Source organism: Dromaius novaehollandiae, chromosome 6, assembly GCF_036370855.1.
Source record: "Dromaius novaehollandiae isolate bDroNov1 chromosome 6, bDroNov1.hap1, whole genome shotgun sequence".
NCBI lineage: Eukaryota > Metazoa > Chordata > Aves > Casuariiformes > Dromaiidae > Dromaius > Dromaius novaehollandiae.
This window is the reverse complement of record NC_088103.1, coordinates 14,275,447-14,291,927: the sequence shown is the minus strand read 5'-3', so window position 1 is coordinate 14,291,927 and position 16,481 is coordinate 14,275,447. Positions and strand designations below refer to the sequence as shown.

At 37.5% G+C, this 16,481-nt stretch overlaps 1 protein-coding gene across 6 annotated transcripts in view; it reads left to right on the top strand.

Annotated features, from left to right (window-relative positions):
* Positions 1–16,481, top strand: part of BICC1 (BicC family RNA binding protein 1) — a 116,015-nt gene that overhangs the window by 96,065 nt on the left and 3,469 nt on the right. For all 6 annotated transcript variants that reach the window (XM_064513725.1, XM_064513728.1, XM_064513726.1 and 3 more), the window contains 10 exons: positions 794–952; positions 1,326–1,522; positions 1,816–1,957; positions 3,104–3,260; positions 4,641–4,806; positions 6,399–6,438; positions 7,115–7,269; positions 9,583–9,739; positions 12,627–12,787; positions 15,556–15,655. In XM_064513725.1, coding sequence (XP_064369795.1) covers positions 794–952; positions 1,326–1,522; positions 1,816–1,957; positions 3,104–3,260; positions 4,641–4,806; positions 6,399–6,438; positions 7,115–7,269; positions 9,583–9,739; positions 12,627–12,787; positions 15,556–15,655 — 1,434 coding nt within the window. The remainder of the gene's footprint in view (positions 1–793; positions 953–1,325; positions 1,523–1,815; positions 1,958–3,103; positions 3,261–4,640; positions 4,807–6,398; positions 6,439–7,114; positions 7,270–9,582; positions 9,740–12,626; positions 12,788–15,555; positions 15,656–16,481) is intronic.

The window sequence follows — 16,481 nt, the reverse complement described above, 5'->3', positions numbered from 1 at the left end:
GAATTTGTGGCTGTTGTGTAACCACCGTGCTCCCTTGCGACCTGCTATCCAGGAGTGCTTTGTACTTCTGTGTCAGATTATTGGGGTGTTGCACAGGGACACGTGTTTGTGCCACCTGACAGCATTTTTTTTTTATGCTCTGCTTGTTGTCATCCTCATCATGCCTGTGCTTCAGGGTGGTCTTTTCATGGATTTTTTTTTTTCCCCACCTCCCTCTCCTTTTTAGAGTAAAGAGTAAACTGGCTCATGAATGCTTATAAATGAGGAGCTGGTTTGAGGGAATGCTTTGGGGAATAAGCAATGCATTTGGAGGATGACTTGTAATCAGTGCTGAAGGCAGAAAAAGAATCACTTAGTGAGGAAGTGGTGGTTCATCCATATGGGCCTCTGAGGAAAAGGGAATTGTTTGAAATGAAGTTAAGGCTGTGAAGTGTAGTTGCTTTCTTGTTCTTTAAGAGATGCTTCTTTGAAACAAATTGACAGAAGCAATGGAGAAGATGCAAAGGGTGGTGGGATTGAGAAGCAGCCAGGGGACTCTGATGTTGCAGTAGTTTAGAGTCCAGTAGATGGATATAAGGATGCTACAGTTCTTGGCTGTATGATTTCTAGTTTAAAAATCCTTGTTCTTGATGTGCTCTCCGCACCAAGCTCGCAACATGTTTAATGTTAACATTCATTTGTAAAAAATTCACATTAATAAAATTCAGGGTTTTATAATTAATGCTTAACACTTTGTAAAAATGCTTTTCTATAAATCTTTGATAAATATCCATATGTATGGTTTTTTTGGTAGGCCTTTTAGGTCCAACAGCCCTGTCGGTCAACACCTCAACTGCTCCAAACTCACTTTTGAATGCGCTTAATAGCTCTGTGAGTCCCTTACAGAGTCCAAGTTCTGGCACACCTAGCCCTACATTATGGGCAACTTCTCTTGCTAACACGAATGCCACAGGTTTGTAAAAGTTAAATGTAAATTAAATGAATTGTGCAATAAAGTCATTAGTGACGGCTGAAAAACCCAGAATCATTCATGCTTTAGACACTTAATTTTTAGGTTTATCTTCATGCAGATGAAAAAATGTCAAAATCTGAAGTTTTTAATTAAATTATGATATAACGTCACTTGCAATGTTTTGATCTGTTTTATATGGGAAACTGTGTTAACCTAATAATCATTGATAGAGCATTACGCATTTGATGTGGAACTGTAATGGAAATTTGTTTACTTATGTGTCAAAGCTATGTAAAGATAGAGATTTATTTAAAGTACTAAGCAGAATAGTTTGAAAAAATAAATCAGAATATTGCCAAATTTTTGGTTGTAGGTTTTTCTGCTATTCCACACCTAATGATACCATCTACTGCCCAAGCCACTTTAACTAGTATTCTGTTATCTGGAGTGCCCAGTTATAGTCAGAACACTCCCTCACCACCACCAGGCTTGACTCCTGTTGAAGTCCATGTCAACGGCATGCAATCAGAGAATAAAAAAGGATCGCCTTCTTTAAATGGTCACGTAAAGGTAAGTGACATGGTCTCTGGATAACCACATCTGTTTGTAATGAACCTTCTAAGAAAATCTGAAAGAAAAACCTAGTTGCATTAGTAGTGACTCTTAAAGCTACTAAGTTTGGAAATAACATAGGAGGATTTGCAAAATGCAACATAAAGATTAAAAAATGGAACATACCATATTGTTCTTCTAGATCAGAAATGAACCTCTTGCTGTCCTGCACAGGCAGGAGAGGGAAATGTTTTTCAGTATTTCCTTAAATATAGCAAACATTTCAGTATTTTTTTTAACAATTATTTCAGACCTCAAATATCAAGTATGCTGCACTGTCTGCCACATCGCTGGGAGAAAATGTGTTGAGCACAAACCACAGTGATCCGTCAAGGCAAACAAATGCTCATGGTGCCTCAGAACAAGTAACTGCCAAGTCTAACAGTGCAGAAGGTAAGAAAGATGCTGACATCTTATTCTTTTGCTTGGTAACGTTTGTGCAGTCTACATGCAGTTTGTGAAACCACAGAGTAAATTTTTTTACCTGTGCATTGGTTGTGCAGCTATGTTGAAGGAGAATAGCACCCTATCTTACAGGTCTGCTGTCAAAGAAAGTACACAAAATTGTACTGATTGAGCTATGCTGGTGTGACTAAAAAAAAAAAAAAAACCTTAAGTTGATATAAATGTGCTTGTATCATTTTATTTGTTCTTTTATGGAATGGGGAAATAATCTATGACAACTTAGTATGTTTTATAGCTTAACCTCATTGCTAAAAAGAATCTCTGCTGGTTTAAGCTGTGTTGTATTTTTGCCTTTTGAAAGAAAAGAATGAATGCCTTTCAGAGAGTTACTCTGACAAACTTTTGTATAGCTCTCACAAGCTGACACTGATGAACTTTATTTGCATGTTTTATACCAACATTTCAGTTAGTTCCTTTAGCTCCTATGAAGCAGCATACTCAACTGTTTCTGTCATTCTTGGTGAGGGAAAGCCAGTTCCTTTTCAAACTTGAACAAATACATGTAAAGGCCATGTTTCCTGTGCAAATACTGACTTCAGCAAGGAAAGGCCCTTTTCCTAAGGCTTCTGGGCATCTTGAATCCTGGCTTGAATAAAAGGTCCATTGCTCAATTAAAGTGAAAAGTATTTGCAAAAATATATTCTAAAGATATTGGAGCATTTTAATGGGGAGCTTTTATTCCAGCCCAAGCCTATCTGAGCATCCAATAAGGTCTATTAAAGCAGAATACCAAAGCAAATTCATTTGAAATAATCACTTCTGATTGTGAATCCTTAGATTTGATATTAGCTAATATTACCTGGCTTTTACTTTTAAAATAAACGTGTACTTGTAAAATGCAGTAGACATGCTGCATGAATTATTGATGCATTTTTTTGTGTGTGAAATTACACTTCTGACTTTTTAATTTTGAACAAGCTAGTCTCCCAGAAGGCTAGACTAATTCTAAAGGAGAGACGACAGGTTTTGTTTTAGAATAGTAATTCATGTAGGAAGTGTGCTGGAATATAAAGTTCCCTTCTGTCCCATTTCCCCTCCCCCCACCCCAACCCTTTCTCTTTCTTGGTCTTGTAGGTTGCAACGATGCTTTTGTAGAAGTGGGCATGCCAAGAAGTCCGTCACATTCAGCCAATACCAGTGACCTGAAGCAGATGATGAGTTCTTCCAAACAAGCCTGTTCTAAGAGGCAAACAGTGGAATTGTTGCAAGGCACCAAAAACTCTCACTTACAGTATGTTATATGGGCAAATATAAATTAATGGAACTTTCAATGTAAAAACAATACTTAATGTGTTTTTGTAGGTAGAATGGGTGGTTCAGTTGTTAGATATTCATAGAACTGAATTAAATTGGACTTAATATTTTAAATTGCATTGTTAATTGTACCCTCCAGTTTGTCATTCATTAACTTTGTACGTTCTAAGAATTTTTCTCTTTTGTACAATTATTGAAAAAAGAGAAATGCTTTCCCATTCCCACAAGAGGTTTTTTCTTCCCCAGAGGAATTTCATTGCCTATTTCTGTAGGATGCATTTTTGCATTTTTCCTGTTTTAATGATTGCTTTAAGAACAATTCTTATCTTACCTACCTATATGTGTGTGGGGGTGTATAATACACTTGAGGCTGTGATATTCAGGACATAACATGTTCTAAAAACACGCGAGGTTCCCCCAACCCAAGAGAAAGGATCTTTTGAGTCGTAATATATCTTGGCAATACAGGTTTTGTTCTTAACACAACATTTTGTTCAATATTTGTCCAATCTACTTTAAGTAGTGTTTTCACTATTCCTTTTGCAGACAGTTTATCATAACTGTTTTGTGACATTATATTTTCTCTTACCTAATTTATTTTCAATGTTAAAGCTGTAATACATATTTCATTAATTCTGTTTTCATAGCTTAGAAATCCAAGGATTCTTGCTAACCAAACTCAATTGTTTGTATGTCTTGGTTTTTTTGTTGTGGATTTAGTGCTCAAAGTTTCTTTAAGGATTTTTTTTCTTTCTGGGGTAGTCTGTAGCATCTAAAATATGATTACTTCTCTTTGCTTTGAGGTAAGATTTCACATGCCTTCTCTAGAGTGGGGATAGAATATATCTGATTTTTTTAGAAAGAAAAGATTTCAATAACAGGTGCTTCCATGGGACTAAAAACACTAAAGCTTTATGAACAAGTAGGATTGATGCTAACTTTCTCAGTCCTCATTGCATTTCTCTCTTTATCCTACTACTATCAGTCTGTTAGAACTGCTGAGCAGCTGGCCTAAGTAGGGCTAAATAAGTAACTCTATTTAGTGATTGTATGTGATAATTCCCGATCCTGGAGAGCTCAAATATGATTTTATTGAGACTAAACTAAACCTCATATTTGGTCACATAAGGAGCAGCAATATATGCTCTGTTTCACTGGCAGAGAAACAGGTATGTGTGGCAAAGGAAAGCTGAGACTTTGAAAATATTGCTAAAAACCCTGGGATGTATTTGTACTGGCTTTTCTTGAATTTGGCTGCCAAACTTTTAGGGGTAAAGCTCGATTATCAAAACCCCATTGAACATCTACTCTTTGAGAAGAGAAACACTGGAGTTAACGCTGATTTTTGCTTCTGCAGTACCACCGAGAGGTTGCTCTCGGATGCGGAGCTGAGTGCTTCTGAAAGTCCCATGGCTGACAAGAAGGCTCCTGGGAGCGAGCGGGCAGCAGAGCGAGCAGCAGCTGCCCAGCAGAACTCCGAAAGAGCGCGCCTCGCTCCGCAGCCATCGTATGTAAACATGCAGGTAGGTCTTCCTCAGTACACCCAAATCCAGCGCAGAATTTGATAACTGCAAAATGAAATTACCAAGTAATGCAAAGGTGGTTGCTGGCTACCAGACTTATGTTGACATTACGGTTGCAGTAAAAGCATTTCTCAGCAAAGTAGTTCTTTTGCTTGAAGGTAATTTTCCCCTTCTGGGGGGCCGTATCTTACAGAGGGAAGAAAGTAAGGTTATATTTTTGTGTGTTCTAAGTGCTGTGTCATTACTAGGTATTTTTATGACATGATGCAGCAAGACCTTTTCAAATAAGTAATTAAATAGTTGCATCTTTTCATAAATTTTTTATTTAGAAGCAAAACGTATCTTTCCATTTACTTGTACTCCAAAGTACATGAAGAAAAAATAGCTTGATATTCACCAAAAGTCTCGAAGATAAAAGCCCTTTATGCTTCTGGTGGATAGAAAAAGAAGCTGGGGGACAAAGTAAATTTCATGGATATATTAATGTATGTGAGCACCTTATGTGTGTAGAATTTTATATCATCTTTGCTTCAAGAAGGGAGAATAGTGTGTACAAAAATACAGTTAGACTCTTCATAAGCAGTGTCAACACAATTTTTCTGTAGCTTCAGGTTCATCTGTGGGGGATTTTACTAGAATAGCCACACTGTTTTTGCCTTACAAATACAGTTTTGTATGAATACCCTTTCTTGTAGTGTTCCTGCTTGTTTAACTACTGTCTACTACTATATTACTGTAAGTAATATACTACTATACTTTACATTAGCTATGACTGTATTACTGTAAGTCTCCCCAAAGAGACACCCTTCTGACTATTTGTCAAGCAGTAGTAACAGAGTACTTTTCAGTATAGATCTTCTATCAGTGCTGGCATAACTCGACTGCATGAAGTAGTTGAGCAAGATTGTTTAAGGTTAGTGTTTTGCAGACCTCTTCCTTATCAGTGCTCTAGCTATGTTAAGTAGTGAATTTAACACTTCAGGCTGAGTACTGCAGGTTTTTGTAGTTTTGTATGTTTAGACTTTGCTAATCTGTGATTGAAAGAACTGTAATTAACCTAATCAGTAACATTTAAACTTCACATCCTCCATTGTCATAGGAAGTGTGAATGGGTGTTTTATTGAATTCTGTCAAAACTTACCTGTTTTTTCTTTTAGAAAATAACTGTGCAGAGAATTGAACTTTAAACTGTGGTGCCTAGAATTGCTGTCTAAGATGTATATTGTTATTTTAACTTCTTCAGTTATTGGACGTTTTAAATGCTAAGGAGATGATGTGGGAAGATAAACTATGCTTGAAAAAATGTATTACAGAAAAATCTGCCTAAGCAGATTCTAAATACTGCTATAACCTCACTCAAATGGAAGCTAGATAGTTATTTAAAATCTTTGTTATCTAGATTTGAATGAATGCTTCAAGTTAACTGAGGCTTTCACTGGACTGCTGTCACATTGTTGTGCAGTACTTCGCATTTTCTCCTAGATGTATTCATTGGCTGCATTCAAAAGCTTTGTTTTTCAGAAGAGCTAATTACTGGGGTGACCTTTAATTTGAACAGCAATTAAGCCACTTTCTGCCTGTTTAATTTTTAGGCATTTGACTATGAACAGAAGAAGCTACTAGCAACCAAAGGTATGTGGATAAACCGACATCTGATAAGTCTGTTAGTGTATGTCACTCAATTTTCTGATGTTTCAGTTTTGCAATATGTTTTTTAAGCAGACGTAAAGGTGGTTTGAAGTGAAACATTTGTGTATTGGTTTTCGCGTGTTCCAAACCATTTTTAATACTGGTGTAGGATAAAATACTCATAGTGTAAACAATTGCAGGTGGGACATTCTCTGTGTGGGGCTATGTTCATATGCAAATTAACCAGGTGGTTTCAAAGATCTCCCACTTGTAATATTTGAAGTTATTTAGATATGGTTTAAATTTTAAGATGTTTGTCATATTGGCAAAGTTGCTCTTTATTTCAGGGATGGGTTCAGTTTTGATATGGATATGGGACCGCGCCATAGGTTTGGCCCTGTTAAACACTACCACCCCCAAAGAAAAGCAAAAACGTTCTTTTTGAAACATAGGTTTGATTGTTTTCACTACCCTGCAGCCCTAAATGGGTTAACTAACTTCCAACAAAATAAATTGCCTTAAGGAAGGGCAGGATTCAAGCTGCATAGCAACTGGAGGTGCTCAGAATTTACTATCTGGTGTGTTAATGAAGTCTGTTCTTATACATGAGCTAAGGATTTTTTGTCTCCCTACCTTTACGTAGACTGACACTTACTGGTTTGTCCCTGTATGTTTTCAGCTATGTTAAAGAAGCCAGTTGTAACAGAAGTGAGAACTCCAACAAATACGTGGAGTGGATTGGGGTTCTCTAAATCTATGCCTGCAGAAACTATCAAGGAACTAAGAAGAGCTAATCATGTATCATACAAGCCATCTATGACGACTACATATGAGGTATATGAAAACTGTACTGTAATAGAAATATAGTAAATAATACAGTTGCTTACTTTGAGAGGTGTCTGTACCTTTCGTGAAAAGCAATCTTACAGATAAGATTCTTAGCTTTGTTTTTGAGGTACTAAACATTTTTATTCTGAAAAATGTTTCTTATATAATTATGAAGGCATATGGAATACATTCAGCCCAACATGCAAAATTATATCAACTTTGTAAATCATGCTCCAAGTTTATAGAAGTCTGCTCCTGAATATCTGTTTGTTTAAACAAACTTCTGACAACTTATGGGGTAAAATGATTCAATAGCTGTAGATAAGCAGTGGAAATCTGACCTAATTAAAAACATTTGCATGTAAGAAGTAAGCTATATAATGTAGATTACTGCATGGTGATACAGTGATAGAAAAAGGAGTGGCGTCATGAGAACTTTGTGGGAACTTGTTTCCTTTGTTTTACAGGCATTCTGAAGCTGCTTTTTAATGCATTTCTATGCTTTAATCCTTTCAGCTTCCATACAGGCACCTTTTTTTTTTTTTTTTTTTTTTTTTTTTCCCCCTCTCCTCTCCCTACATAGCAAATGTAAATGGTATGGTTCTTCATCACTGGAACTTCAGACAGCTTTTTCTCTAGGATGTGCCTATCCTTTAATGCAAAAGAAGTGATAAACCATGGCAAAATGTGCCTTGGTGTTCCTCACTTGATGCATGCTAACTTTTTGAATCATTTAGTTATATATAATAGGCTCAGATACATACAGCAAGTTTGCAGTAATAACTTGGTGGGGAGGGAAGACCTACAACCAAAACTCAATCTGTTGGGTTTTTTTGTTTGTTTGGTTTTTATGACAAATATTTCTCTATACAAATTAAGCTGGGTGGAGTTTTCTCCACATCAGGATGCACTGACCTTTTCTAAAGGTCTGTAAGCGGACATATTATCCTAAGTAGGAATGCTTTGTGTTGTAGTCCCCTGGAGTCAGTGCATGTACAGACCACAGCCTTAACTCTTCCCACTGAAATGATTCTGCTTCAGTGTTCCTGCTTTCAGTGTTTGGTATGAGCTATTGTGGAAACATCTTGGGAAGATAAAAATCTTGGAAGACAAAAAGCTTGTATCCTGCTACTTCTATTTGGCAGTCTTCAACTCTGTCCATTCGTATCCAAGCAATACTGGCACATTTCCTCCCTGCATTGTCACTTTTGATGTGACCCATATGGGATGTGCTGAAGGAAAGTTCTTTGAACAGACATAATATTGGAATTGTACTCTAATGTTTGGGAAGCTAATTTGTAAAATAAGGTCACTGAGAATGTTTCATCTTCACTGTAGTATTTTGGGTGCATTCAGTTTTCCAGGAACATTAGATGGCTTTTTCTTTTTTGCTTCACAACTTTTAGCTATCACCTTGATCAAACAGCGTAGAGACCTTGTCTCTTCTTGCCTGCTCCCTCCCCCTTTTTTAACAGACTTGGAGACAATCCATTCCTTTCTTCATTTGTTGCATCATACTGACCCTAGTTCACACCTTCCTGATTTCTCCAGTGGCAAGGAGCTTTTGCCTTTTTTCTCTGATGATGTCAGTTTTTCAATACAGCAGAGAAGACTGCTACCTCCTAACTTGTGTTTTTCAATTAGAATTTGATGCAAGCAAATAGAATTAAATTATTAATTTGGTTCAGCTGAGTTTAGTTCATGTATGTGTTTGGTATCGATAACATCTATCTCTTTTGGTGTACATCCTCAAAAAATTCCATAGTCATCTGCAGCTTTTTAGGGAATACTGTTGCCTTAATTTGGAACATTGAGTCGTAGTGAGGATGAGACTGGATAATAAGTACTTTAGAGGAGTGTGTAAGAAACCATAAGTTTTCTAGCAAATTCGCAAATCATTATTGCAGAATTGTTTTAATTTTTTGTACTTTTACTTGATTCAGTTTTAACATTAGTTCTGTAGTATTCCTTTTGCCTTGAACAGATATAGAAAACAGGCTGCTTTATATCTAGAACTTGTGTGGCAATTAGATACCATGGAACATTTTTGAAATAAAGTTAGATGTATTGAGCAATATATTTGAAGCATGGTCTTTAAATAACTTCTGCTTAAAATCCACAAACTGCTTATGTTTTAAGCACACCTGCTGTTTTTGTGTACAGTTTGCAATTATTTGACTATTGGTCAACTGCCAAAAGAAAGTTTACAAACATTAAAGCTTGTAAAGCTGTGTGTTTTAACTGAGCTGCTTCAAAGGAAATATTTGAATCACAGTGAAATTTCTGTTTTCTGCAAAATTTTATTTTTGTGTCTTGAAGGGTTCATCAATGTCTCTCTCACGGTCCAACAGTCGGGAGCACCTGGGAAGTGGCAGTGAATCTGATAACTGGAGAGATCGTAATGGACTTGGACCCACAGCTCATAATGAATTTGTGTCCTCGATTGGCAGTCCCAAACGGAAGCAAAATAAATCAGGTTGATAATTTTTGAGAACTGTTTTTTTATTATGTTGATATCAACAAATTTATTTTAATATCAATATTTCCTGATATCACTAGGGATTTAAATTACCTGTGCATGTAAAATAAGGGTGTTTTTTTTTTTTTAATTGAAAACTGAAAGCATATGTAAGATTGTGTAAAATAATATAAAATTGATGGTCCAGAAGGAAAACCTTTATGGAGAACTTTAAAATTGAAGACATTCTGTAGCTTAAAGTTCTTTCCTTTCTTGGAAGCTGTTTGTCAAGTTTTACTGAAAACAGAACTAACAAAAGCTTATTTCTAGACAATTGTGATTCTGCTCTGTTATCGGTGCAACAACAGCCAGGTCTTTATTGAGCTATCTAGCAGCTGGTGGAGAAGTCATAATCTGCTGATGTTGAATTTTAAAGCATCATTTTCTTTATGGTGCTAAAATAAAGTCTTCCATATGTTTGTCAGGGGCTAGCACATGATTTGAATCACTCATTTCTGTGGATGGAAGTTGTAAATATTATAATTCCTTTTAACAAAGCTTAAAATTCACACATTTAAATTTTTACATCGGTTGAACTATTTGAAACTTACTTTCATTTTCAGTAACTTAGTATTTGCCTTTCTGAAAAGGGGAGAAAGTGGAGAAGAGAAAATACTTGTCAATGTTAAATGTGTAACTGCATTGTAGGGAAAGAGGTACTATGGTGGTTTTAGTTTTTTGTTGCATTTTTCTTATAAAAGGTGAATAAAACCTAAATCCCAGATTAACTCTAAAGTACATACAACAAAAGTTGAGCATCCTAAGAAAGGATATAGCTTCACTTAGAGGAAATATTCATGGTTGGTATATTTGTAATTTTTCATACTTTCAAAAAGCACACTAGCTCAGCTATGAACGATGGCTGTATAAGATATTCTGAAGTACTCATAGTACAAGAGAGATGAAAAGTCTGTTTGAAATCAAGCCAATGAGTAAAGCTACAAGTTAACTGGACAAAAACAGAAGCTCTAGATGAATGAAAATAATTAAGGGGGTTAAGGGAGTTATTTGTATACACATTAGATGAAAATTAGAAGTGTGAATCCATCGCATCTGTAACTTTGCCAGAGAATGAAGTATCTGGAGACGTGAAAAAGCTTTAGTTGGTGTGTCCTTGTCAATAGGTTATGCAAAGGCCTGTAGTTGCTTCCTGTGCATTGTGCTCTAATGGATAATAGATTAATACATATTAAAAAAAAAAAAGTGGAACTTAATAAATGGAATTTGAAAATTATGGTACAATTGTACACCTGTGAGAATGCCCAGGTAAAACCATCTAAGGCTCCAGGTTTTTTGCTATATGTTCACAGTTCAATAAAGAATTGTTGAGAACCAAAACATTGATACCTGTAGTCTGGTGAGGCTTCAGGGAATACAGCAGGAATAAGAGAGAAAACCAGGGGACAAAACTAGAGACTGGACACAAAGGCTATCTTCTGCCTAAGAAACAGCTATGAATTGACTGGACAAATGTGTATATTTACCTTAATGAGTAGGTGCAGGAGTACTAAAATGTACGTTTTCATTAACACCATGACATAGTGGTGGCCGTTTTCTGTTTGTTGTTAAGATGATGCTTCCCAACTGCATCAATAAGAAGTATTTCTTAATGTTTCATTTAGGTTTCCCTACACTGTTTCTGCATAATCTGTACTGAGTGTAGGATTATTGATTTGTCTGGATCTTTAGTAGTGTTTTACTCTGATACAGAAGAAATTGAGGCACCACCTTTTAAAGTCTAAAATATCAACTTCTTTACAGCTTTTCATTTACAGCTACTTCATTTGTCCAACCTAATGTTCACATTTTCAACATCCACCATGTTTTGTAGTTTACTATATTTTAAAATTCTTCTCCAGAATGGAGCTGAGGTTGTTGATGCAAATGCTTCTAACTACTTCATGCCCAGAAAATAAACATAGTGTAGCCACTTGTGAAAAAGCTGTGTTCTTAACATCCTGTCGGCGGTCTGTAATGGAGGCTATAGCAGAAGTCTCCAGGGCAATCTTCATTTTATCCAACTGAGAAACTATTCTATCTTCTGCACGCCCCTTATGCATTCACCATATACTTTCCAATGTTTGTAACTAGTGAGGGAGAGCTGTTTGCTTGCTTACAGCCCCATTTGCACAAATTCCTGATGCGTTCACTGGAAAAAATACTCGCTAGTTATGTGATGGGATACTATCAGTGTGTGCATATAGAGGAAGAGACTTGCCCATCTTAATCAGTTGTCATTTGCTTGAGTTTAAGAGCCTCACCCTGCGAACTCTTTTTAAGGTGTACCTTTTGGGGAATGTAATGAAAAGTTTAATGGGGAGAGTACTTCCAGATTTAATCATTTACCGTAAAACTATTGTGTTTCCGGTGTGTGTCCTCGCTGAAGTACTTGCTAAATTATGTGCCTACTATGCAAACCTTCTATCAGTAATTGCTACAGCATGCTTTTCTCCCCACCCTAGACCAAAAGGAGTGGGCCGTGTTTTGTGTGCAGTGGTGTTTTCCTAAGTATTGACTGGAGAAAAGAGGGGAGGGCTCAAGAGGAAGGAGCAGCAATGGGGCCTTGCAGCTCTTTCCCCTCTGAGTTCAAGGTCCTGAGTTCTAGCTGCATGAAAGGTTGTGGAATGTGACTTAATTGTCCAAAAGATATATCCAAACATCTTTCTATAGAAAACAAACACTGGAACTTAATAAGCAAAGCATTAACCTTGTTATTCATTCTGTCAAACCACTGAAAGGAGTTTTTTTGCTAAATAGTAGAGTTTTAACTATTTTGGTATATTTGGATTTAATTGAATATAACATTGATATGATTGAAAATTCAAGTGCACTTCTTCCCTTTCAGCTGAACACTATCTCAGTAGCAGTAATTACATGGACTGCATTTCCTCGCTGACAGGAAGCAATGGCTGTAATCTGAACAGTTTGTTTAAGGGATCTGATCTGCCTGAGCTGTTCAGCAAACTCGGTTTGGGCAAATACACAGATGTATTCCAACAGCAAGAGGTCAGTATTCTTTTAAAAGATATCTTTGTGTTTGTAGTGTGTTTTACTCGTGGTTGTTCTGCTTCTTGAACAAAACCACTAAGAAGTCTCTGTTAGCAGCAGGATTTTCATGAGCTATTCTGTCAAAGCTGTGTTAACATATCTTGTGAATTCCTGGATTGCCAGCCTGGAAACATGTACTCTTTTGTCCTGCAGCTTAGCTTAATTTTTTTTTTTTAAGTATAAATTAAAATTCTTTCCTCCAAGGAAATTTAAACCTCAGGGCTGCTATTAGTAAGATAACTAGGAGTTGCTTTTCAGTCAACTTCATTAGAGGATGTGGAAAACCAGTTTCCATCCAAGAATACTGTAATACCTCCCCTCCTCCCTTCTGTGCCTGCCTGTTTGCCAGTTGACTGGATTTCTTCTGACCCATTCCCAACAAGGGGGATGCAGTCAGTCATCTGTGGGAGCTTCCCCATTCCACCTCTTCACCAGCTAAGCTAGTATTTCCGTTTAGTCCAAGCAGTAGCAGTTCGTGTCCATAAAATGCTATATGATAGAAGTAGAGTCAGCTAGGTTATCTGCAGGTAGTTTATCCTGGTGACTGATGAACTGCGTCAGAAAAGCATGGTGAGCCCAGCTGCAAGACTTACTACCTCAGACATAGAGCCACCGAGCTTGTCCTGAAAGCACTATAGTTGCATGCAGGAAGTTCTCAGTCACACCTCTGAAACTGGGTGTACTGAGGACCAAACACAGGGATATGTGCCTGTGTGGGGTGTGTCAGCACTACTGAATTGTGTGGTATAAGGGAAGGACCACAGTTTGACTCAGTGTGCTCCTTACTTTCTGGACCCGTATGTCCACTTTTGCATCTTTGTCAGCATTGAGTTCTACACCAGTTGCTGGTCTGTGATTCTCACCTGCACATCTCTCCCGAAGAGAACGTGCAAAGCAGGCTTCTCTACAGATCACCTTGTTATTACGAGAATTGTGTGTATGCATAAAGAACAAGCTCCTGGAGGACCTTGTGCTCATGTTGCACATGAGCTCTGATGGCGTGCCCATGTTCAGCTTCAGATTTGGTTCCACGAGAGGAGAACTGCTTTGAGCACACCAGGAGTGCTCGCGGGTTTCAAGGGCATGCACAAGGAAGACTTGTGTACCTCCTCCTCTGTGCTACACCACTAATGTACGTGCACCCATAGAATCACACTGAGTCCACCAAAGCATACTGCTGCCATCTCAGCCCAGGAGCTGCTGGATCTGGTGTGCTTCCAGCCAGTGTTTCTTGGCTTTCTAATCATCCTGCTTAGTGCTGTGTGGGAATTTGTTATTTCTGTGTGGTATGGCATAGAAATGTTTAGGAAGTGGCTGCACCTGAGCTAATGAGCTGCTGTGGAAAGCAAAGTACTGACAGCTGTGGGGGAGACACAGGAGTGGGTTAGCCTAGAACTGGCCATGATGTGAGAGGTTGATACTGAATTTGGGTGAATAAATCCAGCGGTGCTTCCACCAATCCTGTGTGCAGTCCCTCAGGTTTGTCTGCATTGCACTTCCCTGTGTATTCCATAATACCCATATTATCCAGGTATTAATCCTTTTCCATTATCGTAGCCACCCACTATGCCTAAGAAAGGAGAGGTGGCTGTGCTGTCTCTGAACACTAAAGACAGCTTTTGTTTGAAAGTCTGTTAATGTTCTTTGTATGTATGTCCACTTTATTGAAATAGATGATATAGCATGTGTATGTATATTCAAATCTAAGGTTTCAGCATGCTTACTCCTTTATTGTTTAGCTGAAACACACAAACACATTTGTTTGAAGATGATGTCCATCTTACCTCTGTGACAGTAATGCAGTCTGTGCTACTCAGAGCTTGAGGAAATGGACTGTATCCTGGTTCTTTGCACACACTTCTGAATGCTGTTGAGGGGCCTACGCAGATAGCAACCCTTCAAATCCTAAGTTAACATCTGATTGTTTGCCTCAGCTGCTGGTGCTGTTTATCTGAAGTGATTGAGGTATTGAGATGCAGTCCTCACAGACAATTTAGGTTGGTCTGTCTTCAATCTGCCACTGACCCATTGTGTTTTTAATTAACTTCTCTTTTTGTATTGACCTTCTTCATTTTTGTATTATCTGTCCCCCCACCCCCATGCTCTGACTTTTTATCTTTTATTTTTTGTACCTCGTGAGGCGCTGATTAAGTGTGATGAGCCAAGTGGTTTGGCCACAGTAACAAATAAATAATTTTCCACTATGTTTCCTTGAACTGTATTAGGAGCAACAAACCACAAAAAAAAAAAATGGCTGCATGCACTTCAGCATGTTGTGAAATGGTCAGTACTTTAATTAAATACATCACCAGTAGTTGAGCAGATATCCTCTGCTAAATTACTACGGTTTGAAGCAACTACCATATCTACAGACATTTACCTCTCTGGTTCCCAATTGCATTGTCGCAATTCAGGTAAATACTCAAAATCTCAAGAGTCACAGTTGAATCTGATGAATTGATCTTCTGTGCTTTTTAAAAAATTGCCTTTCTTTTTGTTGTTTCTCTTTATATGGAATACAGAATAGCAAACTGAGAAGCTGTGTGCACTTAGTAGTCATTGGAATGCAATGACTGCCGTTTACATATGGAGAATAGGTTGGCAGAATGACTATAAAAAGCAGTAGAAAAAAAACCTGTGTGGCTGTCCTGAACGACATTTATGGCTTAATAGTTCTGGGGAGAGATTTGTGTATTGCATAAATTTCCCATTTCTTTTTACTCTAGATTGATCTGCAGACATTCCTTACTCTTACTGATCAAGATTTGAAAGAGCTAGGAATTACCACTTTTGGTGCCAGAAGAAAAATGCTGCTTGCAATCTCAGGTAAATAAATAAATTTGAACAGGTTATTTCTTGATTTTAAACGATGTTTTTCTCCTCGCTTGAATTGCAGGCTTACAGGAATTTGGAGTAAGAATCTGGTTCACAGATCACATTGGCTTGTCCTTCATTGGAAAACGCTTTTAAAACTTTGGGCTTTATAGAGGTTTCACACTGTGTAACGCTGTATCCTGTTGTAAAGTTGAAGCTTGATGGAAAGTTCGTTTCAGAGAAGACTGTAAAGTTGGCGTTTTTGCCCCCAAACTGCAGATCGGAGAAGATCTGGAATCTCGGGCTCAGTGGAAGTCTGAATGGCACCACACACTGCAAGGAACTGGCATTTTCAGGCCTTTGGTTCCTCTCCACTTTACTGGGTAGCAAAGCAGTCACACTAGCTGGAAAAACTGCCTGGATTCTTTTTTCCAAGACCAATGAAAAAACTAACTCTTAGTTGGCATTTTTTCCTGCTGCCTTTAAGTAAAAGGTTGTTTTGTATCCTACTTGCAGAAGGATAAAGGCCAAATAGGGTTTCTCACAATGTGCTATAGTGTATATAGAGCTATAGCTTTTTGCTAATTGTGATAAATAGCAAAAGATATCATATTTACATAGGAGTACTCTGCTGTTGTCATCCTGGCAATGAATTTATATGAGAGGAACAGTTTTCTTCAGATATTTCATGGAACATGAAGGGTTTTTTATTCTTCCTCAAAAGTGCATTCCTTTTACTGATGCTGCTTGTGAATGTTTTTATGAATTTTAAGTGATAGCATAAAGAGGGCAAATACACAATATACTTAATAGTATTCATGAAAATCTGTATAATCTT